Source organism: Carex rostrata, chromosome 2, assembly GCF_964058835.1.
Source record: "Carex rostrata chromosome 2, lpCarRost1.2, whole genome shotgun sequence".
Lineage (NCBI taxonomy): Eukaryota > Viridiplantae > Streptophyta > Magnoliopsida > Poales > Cyperaceae > Carex > Carex rostrata.
This window is the reverse complement of record NC_135919.1, coordinates 12,041,080-12,060,528: the sequence shown is the minus strand read 5'-3', so window position 1 is coordinate 12,060,528 and position 19,449 is coordinate 12,041,080. Positions and strand designations below refer to the sequence as shown.

Genomic DNA, 19,449 nt, shown 5'->3' with positions numbered 1-19,449 from the left:
TTTGCGCTGAAAGTGGAAGTTAGACAACATTAGAAGTTTTTTCTGTTAAACAACTTGGAGGACACGCTCGGGGATTTTGTTTGGATACAATTATCAGGCTCATTTTTTTTATCCATAAAATAGATGATAACAAACCAATAATTCAATCTTATGGGATCCAAATAACTAGAGGGTGTCAACGGGTATGATATAGGTCGGGTGGTGGTATTTTCATACTCGTACTTGTTACAATAATGAAAAAAATCTTTATCCTTACCAATTTTTTTGAATACGGTACAGATTGGGTAAACAGATAAAAAAGTGCTATTAACATCTTGATTTGTAATTTCGATAAAATATTTTTCAAAACAAAAGAAAAAAAAATATGAATACAACTAATTTGTATTATGAAAATTTAGTAAAATTCAAAATTTTATTGTATCATGTATTATCTTCATACAAATATATATTTATATATTTTTTTATTTTAAAAAAATATCTTATAGGATAATGAGTAAGATAACAAAAAAAATTGTTACCCTTACACATACCCGATATGCTAACAAAAAAGCTTACCATTACCCTTCTTTTCTGATACGATACGAGTTGGGTAAACGAATAAAAGAGTTTCATTGACATCCTACTAGTAACCAGCAGTTGCATTGTGTCTTGGTATCAAATAATATGGATAATACTAGAACTAAGGGCGGATTCAAGATTTCGGCCGGTGGTAGACACAAAATGCACACACTTTTTTGAATTTCAATGTTTGAAATTTTAAAAAAATAGCATTCTATACAAAACTGGCATGAAAAAATTATACACAATTATTTATCTTTAGTTTTAAAAACATAACGTGATTATTTATGTTGACATTTATTTGTAAAAATCAAGAGTTCAAAACAAGTTTAATATTTTTCTTTTTAACAAACGAGATATTATATACATGGTTTTGCAGAAGCTTATTTTATACTTAAAAAATAAAAAAAAATAAAGATACAAGTAATTTGTCACAAATTATGTTAATACAAAATATTACCCTAAAAAATCGGTTTATTCTCTGAGGTAGTGCCATGTAGTTGTTCTCTTATACTAATTGTTTGATTCGGTTTTTTTAAAAAAATATATTTTTTGTTTTAGAAAATAGGAAAAAATTATAATTTTTAATTTTTAAGAAAACTTTAATAAGACAAAAGACGAGACTTAAATATTCACTAATATAAATAATATAGAATTAAAGATAAACTACAGTATTTAAAGTTTGAATAAATACTAAATCTCAATAGAGTATTAACACACCCCATGTCAAAATTGAAACTACTACTAAGTTTGAAAAAAGAGAAAATTGGTTATTTGCCACTCTAAATCTTCAAATTGTAAAAATGTCATTTCAAAATTTGAAATTGTAAAAATGACACTCTAAATTTCATTAATTTGTTATTTTGTCACTCCAAATACTTAATAACTAAAATGCCCTCCCTTCTTCTTCTCCTGCCTCCATTACGCAATAGCAAAATGGCAATATATCATCCATCATCGATGCGCATATATAATCTTCCGCATGGCGGCGTGGGTGGAACAGATAAACCCTGTTGATTCTTGAGATTGAATTAGCATGGATCTCAAAGAAAACGAACGGTTCAGATCTATGGGTCCCGGAGGAGTTCATTTTAACTAAAATTTTGATCTTGAATCCGACCGTCCAATTAGAATCGAGACCAATCACGTTTAGAAATTCTTTTAATATTCACGTGGATTCTTTATTGACAAATCATATCTAAATTTTGTCAAATTCAAAATTTGAGTAAGTTAAGGAGATCCAAATTTACTTTTCTGGTATACTTGGTTCGTTATATCGTCAGAATTATATAATGAAAAAAAATGTTATTTAACGAATCCCGGAAAAGAGAATTAAACAAAAGAAGAAGTTGCAACAGCCAACAAGCCCATCAAAGACGAAGAAATGAGAAAACTGTCCCTGCTTTCTTTTGATTCCATTAGGCTTTTAATAAATTTGAGCAAATAGTAAGAGGAGGTAGGAGAAGAAGAAGGGAGGGTATTTTAGTTATTAATTATTTGGAGTGACAAAATTATAAATTAATAAAGTTTGGAGTGACATTTTTACAATTTTAAATTTCGGAATAACATTTTTACAATTTAAAGGTTTTGAAGTGATAAATAACCAATTTTTCCTTGAAAAAACTGCCCGCCCAAAACCAGATTTGAAGATTTCGATTACAAGAGGTATACATTTCCAAAAAAAATTTAACTTTAGACAAGAACAGGTTGTTTGCTTTTAAGTTTTGTGAGGAGCTTTTACTTCAATTTCTGTAAGAATTGAGAACATGTAATGTGGGCACTGTTTTTGTATCAAAATATGCCGACGATCTTTCAAATCCAATAAAAATATAAGCTAGTTATACTACTTCAATGTCCGTGTCAACTGAATTGCCTAATATAGACATTAAAATAGAAATGGCCTAATATAAACCAAAAGGGTCCATTCAATTGAATTGTAAAATGTTGGTCCCACCTATCACATTCTTCTCTTTCTTTCTATAGACGGACAATAATTTCTTCCTTTTTTTTCCTTGATTTTTCTTTTTTTCCCCTAATTTTCTCCTCAATCATGACACAGATCTCAGTTGGACAGTGTTTCTTCTTTTCTACTGTATCAGGGGTAAGCACAAACATTGTTCAGGGCAGGTATTAACATATAACACTAGTGAACCTCCAAAAAATTTCATAAATCAGCCTCTTTGGATCCGCTTCTTACTGGAATCGAACTATTAATTTGGTTGAATTTAGTGTATAAATTAGTTTATATTTTAGCGAGAAATTAATGGAACCAAACAATTGGTTCAATCTCATGATTTTTTTCGCATTGTATAGTTGTTGTTGTGATTGGTTTTTTGTATAGTTGGATCACATCTATTTATTGAAAAAAAATAATCATTTTATTTCCTATAATTTAATTTTTAATTTCTAAAGTTGAAAAATATTGTCCGATCAGTCGCTCGGACATATATGCACATTTCTCTTGCGACTAGTTGAAATCAACGATACTATTATTTTTGTTCTGATTATTAATACTGTGAGAAATTTAATGTCACTCCTGTTGTTGAGCAGTGACTCTTGCTGGTTACTCCTCATGCCGTCATGCATGTCAAGTTAGTGTACTAAAAGTTTATAAAAAAAAAATTTGAAATAGAAAGATAGAAATCAAGTATATCAATTTTTGTTTAATTGTCTCTGTTCGGATTTCAAACTCATAATTTTTCACACGGTGAATGTTACTTAATTTTTTTTTAAATACAACTCTTTTTAATCATTTTAACGGAACAAGCACCTTATGCGGGTTTTTATAAAAATAGCCTTTTCTTCACTGATCCTAGAGATCGGTGGAGCCATTTTTGCACCCGGTTCTAAGGATCGGTGGAGAAAATGCTATTTTTATAAAAATCCCGCATAAGGTGCTTGTTCCACCAATAATCTCTAAGAAAATGGTTTTCTTGCTCCACCGATTCCTAAGATCGGTGGAGGCTATTTTTATAACAATCCCGCGCACCGTGATTCTTCCGTTAAAATGGTTAAAAAGAGTTCTATTTAAAAAAAAATCATTACTTTGTGTCACTAGACGAAGACTAGTTCTCATCTAAAAATATGTTGAAAAGATAAAAAAAAAAAAAATAACAAGAAGAAGAAATAAATTAACCATAGTAGAATAATTTTCTTAGATCCATCACATGTATGTGAGCCCCAAATGGTGCATGTCATATATGTTTTATATAGTTTCGACTATATGGTTGGACTTAGTGGAAACATATATGTTAGGATTTGGTTGTTTCTTGACAATCATGAGAAAGCAAAAACAGTGATGCCAGTATAACCCGCATAGTTATCTTGCCCTGCTTCTCTGGAATGTCTAGCTGGCCTGTACCCCTACAACCAAAAATAAATAAAAGTTATATCCACCCATGTACATTGCGCAGGCAACAGTGTAAAAATATTAACAAATCTGTGGTGATCGATGGGCATCAGACCACATTTGGTCTGATTTAAGATCATAGCTGTTTAATCTGGAACAAGATTTGTGTGGGAAACTTTAAGATTTGTATAGATCAAGTGCGTGCGGATCTTGATGTAGATCGGATGTCTCCGACCAGACATTGGACCGAATTTGATTTGATATACCCACTCCAAAAATGAAACCCTCAATTCTCCTCTTGATGTAACTCTCATACTTTAGTCATATTACCGTTGTACCTTTTAATTAATGACAGTAGTGGGCAATGGTACATCTCATATGGGACCAGATACCGGATTACATAAGGCATTGACACGATGAATGACAAGAATTGAACGAGTCAATTACAGATTTCATTTTTTATTTTGTGTACACAGGAAGCTAGAAGCTACTACCAAAGGAATTAACCTAATCTTCTTCTTTTAGAGCTGCTCTCTTGACTCTTGCTCCTTTGAGGTGTACTGTACCGGATGGAGAAGCAGGGCACGTGCACTACTATTTAGAAATCTCATTTTGGCTATATAGTTCTTCATGTGCCCGTTTTCTCCATCTCGTGCAATCCACCTAATTACCTAAAACTTATGTTCTACATGAATGAGTACCTTAGAAGGGATTGATCAGAGAGATGTAGTTCATCTGCAATGCATTTGCTGGTAATTGTTCTCTTTGTTGTCTATTTTCTCAGTTAATTATTAGCAAAATCTTTGCATGTTTCTTGAATTTACTGAAGAATTAATTAGTTTCTCTCTTTTTTATCTTTATCTTTTATATTAATTATTCTCTTAACACCATTAAAAAAAGCTTTAAACTTAGTTTATATTTATCTATTGTACCCTATTCCTTTTAATTCTTGCTTATTTATGGCCCTTTTATGAATGTTAAACGAAATGCATGCAACTATTTCTAGCCTTTGGTAGCTTTTGATGATAAATTTTCATTCTAGCTCAATTTCATTCTCCAACGGTTGGTACCGATAAGGTATACCTCACAGATTATATGATTCCCTCAAAAATTCATAATTGAACTTCATCTGAAAATTTCATGGACCAGACAGAGAATTTACTAGATCAACATACAGTACAATTACCAGTACGTAATTGGAGTCTTATATATACAAATTATATAATATCCAAGGCTGGCAATTAGTTAATTCTGTTCTGTAAAATACCAGAGTTTATTATTGGAAGTTCATTTTTTTTTTCTAGTATCTTTTGATATCAAGACGCCGTAGACCGGCCTACAGCACGACTACTGGTACGTAATTGGAGCTTTATATAACTTTAAACATCCGAGGTTGTAAATTAGTTACTCTGTAATGCTAAATTTGATTATTTTAAGTGCTTTTTGTTTCATCATATTCCGTATCTTTTAGTTGTGTTTTAATTTTAAAAGTAGTATATATTAGTGCGTTCTTAAACTCACCAAGCTTTTTGATGAACTTTTTATTTACTTATAACTCTCGCAAATTCTTCCCCTTCCTTGTCATTGCCGCACCTCCACCTCTGCGCCTCCCCGCTATCCTTCACTCCCGTAGAGAAAAAAAAAGTTGGCGACAATAGTCCTAGCCACCAACTCTCTTGTCTCTCTTCCTATCATTCTCCACTTCTGTCAGGAGAATCAGAAAGAGTTAACGAAACTCTAGCTACCAACCCTCCCGTTTCCTAGCATCCTCACCCTCAAACCCACATCCCACGCCCCTCTGCCCTTCTCCCTTCATCCCACTAACCTCTGGAGTCTCTACATAAAAAAAGATATCTCATTTCGTTCGGTTACCAGGTTGCCAGCTAGTTGATGTTGAAACTTGTCGGTGTCTACTATCAAATGAGAGGTTTTGTTTAATTTATTGTTGTAGTTGTTTGTATTGTTAGATGTTATTGTTTAGATTTGGATGTAATTTGATGTGGATGATGTTTTGAATTTAGAACGATGGATGTAATTTATGTTTGAATAGTGAAAACTATACTGCAGACACTACCAAGATTTAAAAAAAAAAAATCGATCTACTTATTTACATATCAAATTTATAAATTTTAGACTTATTTTAGATAAAGTCAAACCGTAAAAAAAGATTTATAATTAATTTTAATGTATTTATTTCATCATACTTAACCATTTAACTTTATACTAAATTGATTTCAAAATTTTATAAATTTGACATAAACACATCATTGGTAAGTCAATCAGTTTCAAAAATTTGAATTTGTCTTGAAATCAATCCAACAAATTTTAAAATTTAACTTAGAATTAAATTCGAAGCCAAAAAAATACTGTCCACACGAGAGAACATTATTGTACATCTAGCATAGTCGTAAGATATAAGATATGGGCCTAGAAATAGCGTTTCGGTACAATTAACATGAAGTAACCTACATATACAATTAACACAAAGTCCCAGTGCATTAAATTGGTTCAGTTGCTTGCACAACATGGATTTCTAATAAGTTATCTGCTGGACCCCCCACCACCCCCACAACCAGTGTGTAATTTATATAAACAAACTCAGTCGGGTCAAATTCAAATCCGGAGTCTATAGAAGCCTATCATCCTTGACACGGTGTCGTCAATGATAACGTCAAATATGGCGATTATAGCGATGAAAATTGCAGTTTTACTTTTTCATAAATAGCACATTTACTCTTGTGCTACAGGTCAATTAAACTTATCTTGCGAATAAACTCTATTTAGAGATTTATACCAGGTTAAGATTTAAGATTCGTTTCAGGTTAAAAGAATGATTCAGATTTACTAATCGTACATGGAGGGTCCGAATTCGTTTTTGTAGGTGGTTTAAACTAGTGTTGTACAAAACAACCAGTTAGTTCGACTGACCGATTAGTCATTAACAGTGACCAAATTATTGTGAATTGTGTGTTTCTATTTATACTGTCAGCTAGTTGGTCTTTATTATTTGTTTTGTATTTATCTTATCTTATGTGAGTTTGTTAAATAACAATTTAATAAAATTTATTAATTAATAATGAAATTAAGTTAAAATAAATTTATCATTTGATGATATATCGTCCGTCCATCGAACGCATGCTTTATTTACACCACAAATTTGAACGGATCAACGGACAAAAAGGAAGAACATAGTATTCATATCCGTGTCATGTGTAAGGGTGTTCATTGGTTCGGTTCGGTTGAAACTGAACTAAATTAGGCAAACTAAAGTTACAATTCGGTTTCAAAATAGAATCGAACCGAATCAAATCAAAGTTTTATTTCGGTTTGTTCGGTGCAAATCAAATATATATTTTTTTTATTTAAAGCATTTATAATAAATCGAAGTATATTAAGAAATAAACTGAGATATTAAGAAATAAACCAAAGTATTTAAAGCAATTGATTAAGAAATAAACTGGAGTTTTAAGAAATAATTAAACCGAGGTGGTCCGGACCAAACTCATAATATATAAAAGTTCGGTCAGTTCAGTTATTTCGGTTTTGAAAATTCCAAACTGAAGTTATAATTCAGTTATAAAAATCAAACCGAACCGAATCATTAAACCGAAAAAATCAAACCGTTTTATCTAAACTAATTTGGTTCAGTTCAAAACTGATTAAACCGGACCCAATAAACTAGTGTGGAAAAAATGGCACGGCTGAGCCGACTCCGTTATAGAACAGCATGGCTACTGCACGGAACGCCACGACACGTGTTACTGTTCCGTGCCGTGACCACCCCTTGACATTTTGGTCACGGCACGGCATGCGAAAGATCCGGTCACAGCACGACACGTAATCATGCGAGTCACGTGTAATTAGGACCGTTAGGTCTTAATCAAATGGTGAATATTGAAGAAACTAACTTAAATTATGAAAAATAATTAAATGTGAGAAACGTGACCAGTTACGTTTGAACACGGCACGTGAATAGTCACGGCACGCGAGTCACGGCGTGACTCACATGCCGTGACCATCCTTTGACATTTTGATCACGGCACGGTACAAGTCACTATTCACTTGATCACGACACAGCACGAAACCAAAATCACGATGTATTAATCACAACACAGCACGTTTTTTCCACTCTACAATAAACACCCCTAGTGTGCAAAAGCAAAACAATCAACTCGTGCTTTCTTTTCAAATATAAATAAGTAAAAATAAATAGATCCATAAAGCAATAAAAGCCTATTAGGTCACATTTCTAGCGTAGTAGGCCTTTGGGCCACTATTGTGGCAATAAAAAGAATTTTGAAAACGGAAAAAAACTATCCCTTTTCATGTAGTCTATCCCGCTTTTATATGTATATTTTCATTCTGCTCTTTTGCAATTTCTGTTAAAAAAAAATTGTATGAAAAAAGGAGTTATAAATTAATTTTAATATATTTATTTTTGAAATTTTTAAGTGCTCATGTACATACTAAATTAATTTATAAATTTATAATTTTTGACTGTAAACACATGTTACTTATTGCTCGATATAATTTACAATATGTAGAAAAACAATGGTGTCTACAGAGTTTTATTTACTTGTTCGATCTCAGATTGTTAGTTGAATCTTAGGCTTATTTATTTTATTTTTTTAAATAAGAGCTTATGTTAATTTTTTTTTTAGACGTTTCTTGTAAAAATTGAATGTGTTTCTCTTGTTAGATCTACGATTAATATTTTTTTTAATTAGAAATAAAATTTTAGCCAGATATTTCATATCGATTAAAAAATAGGAATTATGTTAACCGATTTGTGTTTTAAATCAAATAGTTCTCCAAAAGTATAGCTTATATCAACCCAAATTTCATGAGGTCTAAAAAGAATGGTCCATATGTTGCGATACAGATAGGTTATATGTGTAACAATTTGATTTAATTGATGATTGTTCATTATTCAAAAAACAGAATTCATGTATAAAAACTAATTTTAAGATATATACAGAGAGTTTATCACTAGACACACAGTGGAAACTTCAAGCTCAACAGTAACCTTATTTATTTTGTACACCTCATATCGGATCCATACAATAACAACTGCAACCACGTCTCTACCGATATTCACAAAAACATATTAAAAAACAACCGCGAGTTAGAATACTAGCCAATTGATAGATCCTTTTTATCTTCAGTCTCTCTTTCTCTTTGTTTTTGGTGCAAGTTCGGATAGATCTAATCCATATACGGACACTTTCTGATATTTCGTGGGATGTGTGTTTTGACATAGTTTTGATTTTTATTCACTAGTAATAAAATACGCGCGCACACACTGTTTATTTATATCTATTCAGTCACACCTATATGTTCGCATCAATTGGTTGAATCCTTTCAGTTGCAACTATCTAGAAGTATCATATCAAAACAAAACATTTCGGCCCATAATTCATATGCGGTCCAATAATACTTACCCTATATTCTAGACAAGATTCAATCCAAATGCATTCAATTTTTCTAGGGAAGGGCAAATAGGAAAGCTATCTGCTTTGTTAAATGGCAAAAGCTAACCATTCCGAAGGCACAAGGTGGACTTGGTTTGAGAAACATTTACATGCTCAATCAGGCCATGGTTTTGAAGAACATATGGAAATTAGTTACATCAGGTGATGTGCTTTGGGTCCAAGTCATGAAAGCAAAATACCATCCATATACACCATTCTGGTACTCTAATCGGGCAACCAATTGCTCAGCTATGATGCAACACAGAGAAATCATGGCTGCCAACCTCAGATGGTGTATCGGAGACAGTAACAAATGTCAAGTATATGCTCAACCTTGGCTCCCACCTAAACCAACAATGCAACAACAGAGGCTTAAGGTAGCACAATTATTCAATCATAATAATCTAACTTGGAACTGGGAGGAACTCACAAGACTGGGGGGAGGGCAGTTGGCCTTGCAAATTGCCAATGAACACCGAGACTTGGTACCGACACCTGGTGTAAGTGATAAACTAATGTTCACATGGTCACAAAATGGGGAATTCAGTGTGAAACGAGCATACCTCATGGTAGTGTGGTACTGGAACTTAGGCCGAGAATGAATTTTATCCAAACACAACAAGAAGGAAAGCTGTGGAAAAAAATTTGGAAGGTGAAAAATACAATTCCAAAAATAAAACTTTTCATTTGGAAGGTGATACAGGGGGCTATACCTACTGCAGTAGCAATTTCCAAACGAATTCAGGCATTCTCGCCAGTGTGTGGGTTGTGCGGAATGGCACAGGAGGATGTCAAACACCTATTATTTCAATGTCCTCATGCCAGAGCAACGTGGTTCCAATCGGGTCTTGGATTTCGAGCTGATGATATACAAGGACTGTCAATTCGAGAAGTATTAATGCTACTGTGGCAACCACTGGATCAAGAACAGTTCACATTGTCCCTCACAATTGCATGGCAAATTTGGAAATCAAGATGTGCGTACATTTTCAACAATGTGAGACCTAAACCTGATAAAACACTGATATTAGCTGATTCTCTATTACAGGCTATCAAAGTAACAAAATTTCAATTCACACACTCACAAAGAAATGTGGTACCTGATACCGATGAGGAGGCGATGGGAGGGCAAGGGCAATCAACAATCTGCTATGTGGATGGTTCTTTCAAATCACCTGATAAGGGAGGAGCAGCCTACATAATCCAGCATAATAGGCAACTAATCAGGTATGAAACTATATACAAAGAGAATGCTCACCTTTTCAGATGGAAGCTATAGCGTTGCTCAGTGCAATGCGGGCGGCAGTGGCAATGGAGATCAGGGAATGTTGCTTTTGCACTGATTCTGAGACACTGGCGAACACCTTCAGACCAGGGAAGTGTCTACTCGCAACTGATACAAATTGCAAGTATACTGGCATCAAATCAGTCTTTCAACTGCGCATACACACCAAGGGAGGAGAACTGGGGAGCCGACCATCTTGCAAATCTGGCTCGTGAGAATGGGATGAACTATGTTGGATTTACATTTCCACTCTTCCCGAATATCAGCAGCTGTAACTTGGATTATTAGCTAGGAAAGGGCGATAGGACATTTTTATTTGGACTTTTCTTTTCTTCCCCTTTGTTGCTAGTGACTGGTAATAGGGATGCCTACAAACAAACAAACAAACAAAGAAACAAAATACTTAACCCATATTTAATTTTAGAAATTAAATTATTACTTTCAGCCTGAATTAATTTGGCATGTAAGACATTTCCAATATAGTATAATAAATGACAGAAAAAAAAAATTGTCGCTGACTCTTTCAATATCAAGTGCATGACCAAAACAAGCTATATACATTTCTATTATTTTTCAATTAAGGCTTAATATGGAATCAATGAAGAGTTAAAAGAGACTATATGATATTAACCCTTCAATTGATTTCGTATATTTCAAATTTTGATACAAAGAATTTCCAGAAAAATAAATGAAAGCGCCTGCTGCTTTCTAGTAAAGAGAGGAGAACATACTTCGCGATAGCATAAGACTTGTTGGAGTTTATAATACTTAGGGGTGTTGTACGTCTAACGGATGCGGTAAAAGTGAAGCTCCTGCTAGAAAAATAAAGTAATCTGTATGTTGAATGTATCTTTGATACTAAAATACTATCTATTCAAATGAACCTGCCAATGTATCACCAGAAGCATGGAAAGTAAGAGAGAACACAATTGTTATTTGTTCCTGAGGGAAAGCCGCCAAAGATCTTATCGATTGTGGGTGGATACTTAGCCCATTCCAAAATGCCTATGTCCCATCGCTTTCGCATTTTCACTAGCAAAGAATATGAGCACTTTGATGTGAATTTGAGTTCAATTGATGGGTACGAAAAGATGTGTGAGTTTCTTATTCGTCGTATATTGATCAAATAGTCCGAAAACATAGGAGTATCATGTATGCTTACATATTTTAAATAAAAAATTGTTTTATTTTATTTTGTATTAACCCCGGTCAACAAAAAAATGGGTTATATAAGCAACATATACTTAATAGTTTAATATTGCTAGGATAATATAAAGAAAATATGGCGCGCTAGTTTTCTTTTTTCTAGATCCACAATTCTAAAATAAAAAAATATGTTATGACCATTTGATAGCGATGGCATGACGCCAAAAAGTGGGGTCATAAATCATAGTTTGAAATTATGATATAATTAATTAAATGTCTGAAGGACCACGGTATTTGTCCATTTTTTTATGTTTATTTTTTAATTTTTCAATTCTAATTTACATTCATGAATTTTACTATGAAATTAATCGCACAATGCATAAAAGTACATTATGTATATTTCTGTTTTCCTTTCTTTAATGGTTGAACAATAAAAAGAATGATTTAACTGTGTTTTTATATTTCTCTGAACCGGCATGTTCTTAAGATAAAAAAAAATACCATTGCTTATACTGCTCTAAGCCTCTACTTGGTTATTTATTTTTAAATGGGTGATTTGAATAAAAATGAATAGTTATTTATAGTTTCTTTACTAAATAATTTGAAAATAAAAATATTGATGTTGTTTGGTACTATCATGGTTTAAAAAGTAAAATGTATAAAACTTAAAAAAAAAAAAGATATGAAATTATGTTATTTTAGATCTTCATATATAAAATATACAACCACGAAATAATTAAAATATTAAAACAGGAAGAAACATAATTGTAATAAAAAATAAAGAGTAAAAAGAGACCATTTGTCCTTAGAAATTATGCAATCATCTCTTTTTTAGACAGCAATAGTTCGGCAATAATACCAAACAAAGTACACTCTGGGAATCCTGCCACAGAGCTTGATGACTCCTCTATATGTTCCTTTCTTATCATTCTTTCATGCAGCGGGTCATCAACTCTAAGTGATAACTGATAAGTAGGTTATAATGATTCTCTACACGGATATGCTTGAATTTTAAACAACAGGAATCTTCAATGGTTCCAGGGTTCCGAATGTCTGGTCTGGAAGCACGCGTATAGTTCGTATCCTCTGAGATATCTGAACTTTACATGACCGACGTGTACGGTGCCTATTCGGGGATAGCGCAGGGCCAGTACTATTTGTGCTTCGATATTCGTGCTAAACATATTTGAACGGTTGAGATATTCAGAAAAGCACTCAAAGTTTGAGATATCTCAGAGGATTCGAATACCACGCGTTTTGGGCTTACCAAAAGAAAAGAAAGCTAGCAGCCTGCTTGCCTCGCTTTATATACAGAATATTTTTTACAAAAGGAGCCATATTATCGGGCTGAGCCAGGTCTACACAGTTATGTATTGTTTATATATTTTTGAGCGTAGCCTTTTCTTGACCAGACCCTGACGCTACATACCGCCCGTCAGTGGATAAGCCAATTGACCGCCGCTGGAAGCTAAATTATTATCTAAATATAAATGTACCACTATTTTATGTTTAGGAGGTTCTATTAATAGTTAACAACATTAAATAACTTATTAGACTTTGACATATAATAGTCATTATCTTGACAGTATTTCGTAACATATTTCTATTTGTGAACTTAATTATCAAAATAGTGCACTATAAATTTAGACAACAGCTAAGTAAAATAAGGTCCTAAAAAAAATTCCGCAGAATATCTTCGGTATTATCTAAGTTCTCCGTAGAATTTTTTTGTGTACTACATACTCTTAGTATACTCTAAGGTATTTTATCGTGTAGAGTATTCACAGCCGATCCAAAATCAATTCAATACGCCATAAGAATATAGTGTTTGTTTTAAGATTCGTGTTGGATTAAAATGGGCGACTCAGATCACATTCTAGACGGTCATGTATTGTATTGAAATTGAAGGGCAAAGCCCAAACTTCAAAAGCCCCCTCCCCACCCAGCCACCCTAGTGCGACACGCAGCAGGCTTAGACCTCCGCCTAAGTCCCTTTTCTTTTTTCTTCTTCCCCACTTGCTGCTTCCTTTGTCTTCCTTTCTCGGTCCATCGAAGGAAACAAAGAAAAATAAAAAGGAAGAAAATAAAATAAAAGAGATACCTCCCTTTGCAACTGTTTCGCACTTTAGAAAAAGCGACCTATCATTTCCTTCTATTTTTTTTTTCTCCTCTTTGATCGTTCAATCAGAGACGATGATGTCTTCTCTGGGTTCCGTCTCGGCCTCTTCGCTGGTCGAGAAGGCCACAAGTCACCTGCTGATTGGTCCTGATTGGGCCATGAATTTAGAGATATGCGACATGATCAACACCAATCGTTGGTAAACTTTCTCTCTCGTTCTTTCTCTTTAGGAAAATCAAGTCGGTTGAACTTCGTCTTTTTCGCTCATGATATTTCTAGTTTGTGATGACGAGTTGTTTCACTTATCTCTGTTATATGTGCTCAACTTATCCAACCTCGATTTTTTTTTTGTTCTTGTTCTTTCTTTCGTGATAAGTAGAACAAACTAGGCATTTTTTAAGAGTTGACCTAAGGATATTTGGGAGGTCTGCTGTTTTGTATTATATGTGTGATTAAACGAGCTGGTTTGAAGCATAATATTGATTGCTGGCCTGATTCTATCTTGGTTTGTTTTATGTATGAATATGAGATTGTTCAATTAAGTAGTATGCGCATATTTGTGATGCTGAATTTGGTGCAATTACTTGAAATCGAGTAAGAGTTCACCTCTCAGATACTAATTTACCAGTATGTGTTCATTATTTTGTTCAGAAAAGCAAATTTTGAGAAGGAACAAAAGCAATTCTATAAACTGATGTTTCTAATTGTTTATATTTTTTTTATTGTTGATAATAAATCAGGCATTCAAAAGAAGTTATTAAAGCAATTAGGAAAAGGTTGCAAAACAAGCATTCTAACGTTCAATTTCTTGCTTTATCGGTGAGCATCATGACTTATTTGCTAATTCAAGAGGATTAAGGCCCAGTATAATTAAAATTTTCTAAAAATTAAGTTTAATTATATTTTCTGTAGCTTTTAGAGGCTATGATGAAGAACTGTGGTGAATCGGTTCGTTTTGAAATAGCCGAGTATGAAATTCTCCAAGAAATGGTCAAAATTGTCAGAAAACAGGTGCGCCTTTAGCAATATTTAATGTATTTTGTACGTTTACTGTAATATGTTGTATAATTGGCTTTATATTATGTTTAGGCCAGTATTTTGTGACTCTTGAGAGTCTTGTTTTGGATAAGACATTGAAATCACTATCTTTGTTAACGATCAATTAGTTGTTATGATCTTCCTTACTATAAAAAGGGAAAACAAACAAAAGGATGAGTGGAGTTGATTGTTAATTAGCAATACTAAAGTGTGTTCATTTACTGATTTTGTTTTTCCCCGTGAAATTTCTCAAAGAATGATTTTCAAGTGAGAGACAAAGCTTTGATACTGCTTGATTCATGGCAAGAAGCCTTTGGTGGGCCTGGAGGGCAATATCCCCAATATTACTGGGCCTACATTGAATTGAAGGTATCTATCTATCCTATTTTGTTTTCATTAAAATTGGATGCAAATCTTATGAATAATAGAATCTATAATTCTAACAATATTTTCAGAGATCTGGAGTACAATTCCCACGACGGGCCCCTGACGCTCCTCTGACATTTAGAAATGCCACGTCATCTTCCTCACCTCATGCACAACCTTATGCTTCTTCTGGCTATGTCTCTAATTCCCAAGCACCGGGAGAAAGAGGTGCACCTGTTGTTGCAAACGTGAGGTAAATTATTGTCGTTTTCATTTCATTTTCCTTTTCGTTTATTATATTTAATATGTTTCAACTTTCAACGTGGCCAATACCACCAAAATTTCCTCTTGTTAGTAAGTTAAAACCAAATTGTTTTGGGTAATGTACAAAGGATACTTGTACATTTGGTTTAGAGGATAAAAGTATGTTTGGTCAATTTTATCAATTTGCCTTCCTTTGATAAGACCTCATCTTTGAATTTGTAAATTACATTCTTGCAACTGAAGAACTACAGGTAGGGGTGCAAACGGATCGGATACGGATCGGATAGTGCTCAACCCATATCCGTATCCATATTTTTTTCGAATATGGATACGGATTGGATAGTAATCTGATACGGATACGGATACGGATCGGATATTAAACGGATACAGATACGGATCCGATATTTTCGGATACGAATACAGATACGGATATAATTCGGATTTCTAATTCAAAATATATATCTAATTAACTTGTTACACCATTACAAAATATATATCTAATTAACTAAAATTCACCAACATAAATATAACTTTAATTAAAAATACCAACACAAAGGATCCTCTTTAAAGATATTCTAATGCAAAAGATAAATAGACAAAAAAAAAATTCTCTCAAGTCTTAACATATCCGGATATCCGAAAAATTAAAATATCCGGATCCGGATAATTATCCGTATCCGTATCCGATTCCGCAACTCAACCCGTATCCGTATCCGAATCTGCATAAAAAAATCCGTATCCGAATCCGCAAAAATTCGGATACGGATCGGGATTCGGACGGGTAATATCCGACCCGTTTGCACCCCTAAGTCTACATGACAGTTTCAAATGGCATGTTTTCCTTTTGTGTTGACAAATTTGCCCTTCCTCAACCTTGAAGTGCCTGTGTGTTATTTGCAAACTGTCAATCAAAATTTTGAGTTGAAAGAATCTGGTTATTCCACAGGGTGTAAAGTCGGGGAAAATTAGTCCATTCTGCTCTTCAATTATAATATTTGGGTGTGTTGTTGTATAACAAGAGAAATGAGAAATGTTGGGTACTGGACTTTTTAGTTAAAAACTACGATTAAATACTGGGTTGAAATTGTGAAAGGCTTAGAGTAAGAAACCCAGCTTGTTCATTTTTGAATACTTGTTTGTAGAACTCATATCTTGCTTTATGTTTTTTTTCTTATTAATGGTTGGTTAGTATGGGGGAGTTACATAACATGAGGAGTGCAATGGAGCTCCTTACTGAGATGTTGCGAGCTGTCAACCCTCGTGATCGTGCAGTGAGTACTAAGTGCCCTTCATCTCTTTTCTCTATGGGTGCGTTTGGATGCTCAAAGAATAGAGCTATTCTCAGAATAGCGGAGCTATTCTTAGAAGAGGGTCATCCAAACGTGAAACGAAGATTAAGAATAGCTCCGGATTAGCTCTATTCCGCTATTCCGTGAAAACGTTGGGTTAGCGATTTAGCACCCGCAAGAATAGCGATTTAGCACCCGCTGGCCTTTGCTATTCCTAACATACAATCCAAACAACATTTCTACAAATCCGGAATAGCCAAAGTTAGTGCTATTCTTGAATCTCTTGGGTTAGCACTATTCTCAATCACTAATCCAAAAATCGCTATTCTTGAGCTATTCCTTGCACGATCCAAACGTACCCTATATGTATAATACTATTTGGTTATTAGTTCGGTTAAAATACAATTTCTATCTCACAGCTAATTATGCACCATTTTGTCCCTTCTTATCTCTTTTCAAAGGCCATTCAAGATGAAGTGATCACTGACCTTGTGAGCCAATGCAAGTCTAACCAAAACAAGCTTGTGCAATTGGTCAACTCCACTGGGTATGTGATTACCTTCTCCCCTTTAATTTATCTAGATAAATTAAAATTTGAAAAACATCAATTCAAAGAAAGTTGGTACATGAGCGTTACAACTTTCATGTGGGATTATTGCAGGGATGAAAAAGTGTTGTCAGAAGCTCTTACCCTGAATGATGGCCTACAAAATGCGATTGCAAAGCATGATGCCATTGCCTCAGGCAATTTGCCACTTGTACCAGCTCCAGTTGCAGCACCCCTTCCAGTTGCACCGCCTCCAGTTGCACCAACTCCAGTTGTAGAAGAAACCAAACCTGAGGAAGATGAGGATGATGAATTTGCTCAGATAGCACAGAGGTGGTCTTAAATAGCATTCAATTTTATTTAAATTACCTCTTATTTGTGCAATAAATTGATAATCCCTATCCGGTTCACAGGAAATCAAAAGGGAAGGGGGTCGAACAGGAGGCATCATCAAGCCAGAGTGATGTTATTGTAGAAGAATCTGTGGCAAGCAATGCATTGGTAGTTATTGATCCGCCCCCACCCACAGAAGCACCAAAGCAGCCAGATATGATCGACCTTTTGACTCTTGCCCTCTATGACCCCAATCCTTCCTCCACTGAAAACTCGACCCCACGTCAACCAGATGCCACCTCACCAACCTCTACGTTCACCACTGACTCCAACCCCTGGGCTTTAGTTCCTGTTTCTTCCTCTACTAGTCCTCCAAGCCCCCAAATGCAACCCCAAACTTACTACCCTTACAATCAAGGATACAATTACAACCCGTACAATAATTATGTTGCATCATGGGCCCAACCAACTGCCCCTCAAACTCAGACTCAATATTACCCCTCCAATCCTTATGCATATCCATCAACTCAGTACCAGGTACCACCTGCATCAGTACCAGCACCAGCAACTGCTCCTGTGCAAATGCAGAGATTTAATTCATTCGGCTCTGCTGCTGGTACAAGTAATGCTACTGTGACTCCAGCTCCGGTTACAGCTGTTCCATTTGGCAGTTCTGGTGTGGGTAATACTGGTACAAATGTTTCGCAACCTGCTCTCAAAAAAGAGATGACTGCTGGCTCCAAGCCATACTACATGCCAGATACTTTGTTTGGAGATTTGATAGACATCAAAAGCTTTGGTTCAGGGAATAAGGTGAACAACAGAGGATCTAGTAATATGACAAGTCCGCCAGGACAGCCTATGGTTAATGGTAAAAAGTAGTCTAGGAGACGTGCAAAGTTGGTACCACTGGTTTGTTATGTATATGTGATGTATATCTTCAATTAGCTGGGGCTCCTCCTCTTACATTAGTTTGTTAAAGGGGTGATGCTATACACACGAGATCATATTTTCCTAGTTCTTGCATGCTTTGTTGATAAAGTATTCTTTAATTAAATTTAATTCAACAGTTGTGTTATACTGGAAGCAACAATGTTGGCTTGAGTTTATCTGGACAATGGGTTTTGACTTTTCTTTTGGCATTAATTAGTCGCGGGTTGACGTAGATTTTGGGGAGGTTTGATGATCAATAAGTGTTACTTTAAGCAAATATTACGCTGATCATATTGCATTTTCTTTTCTCAAATAATCTATTGATTTACTTCTATACGATCTGGATTAGTTGTTGATAAAACCGATCTAGGCTTCATGAGTGATGCATTTACGTGTAAAGATTATAATTTTTTTAAATTCATTTGGTATAAAATTAAATGGTAAAAAAAAGAATTATAAGTTAATTTTAATATATTCATTTACTATTATTTTTTTACTAGATTTTATATTAAATGAATGTTTTTAATTTATAAATTTTATAAGTATATTACTCATGAAGTAGATTAGTTTCAACTGTTTGAAATTGTCATTTCAAATCATTTCAAAATCAAATTGTCATTTCAAATCATTTCAAATGATTTTGAAGAAGGAAACACAAGTGATTTCAAATGATTTTGAAGAAGGAAACACAACATGCTATATGATATCTTACTTGTCCGAAGCCCTTTGGATCATCTTTGTCCAAAGGATG

At 34.2% G+C, this 19,449-nt stretch overlaps 1 protein-coding gene across 1 annotated transcript; it reads left to right on the top strand.

Annotated features, from left to right (window-relative positions):
* Nucleotides 1-13,771: 13,771 nt before the first annotated feature.
* On the top strand, nucleotides 13,772-19,011 carry LOC144575125 (TOM1-like protein 4). The gene is made up of 9 exons (XM_078325248.1): nucleotides 13,772-14,127; nucleotides 14,669-14,747; nucleotides 14,841-14,939; nucleotides 15,222-15,335; nucleotides 15,422-15,585; nucleotides 16,786-16,867; nucleotides 17,347-17,432; nucleotides 17,547-17,765; nucleotides 17,846-19,011. Exons 1-9 carry the CDS (start codon nucleotides 14,003-14,005, stop codon nucleotides 18,645-18,647), a joined length of 1,770 nt encoding a protein of 589 aa, XP_078181374.1. The 5' UTR covers nucleotides 13,772-14,002; the 3' UTR covers nucleotides 18,648-19,011.
* Nucleotides 19,012-19,449: the final 438 nt, after the last annotated feature.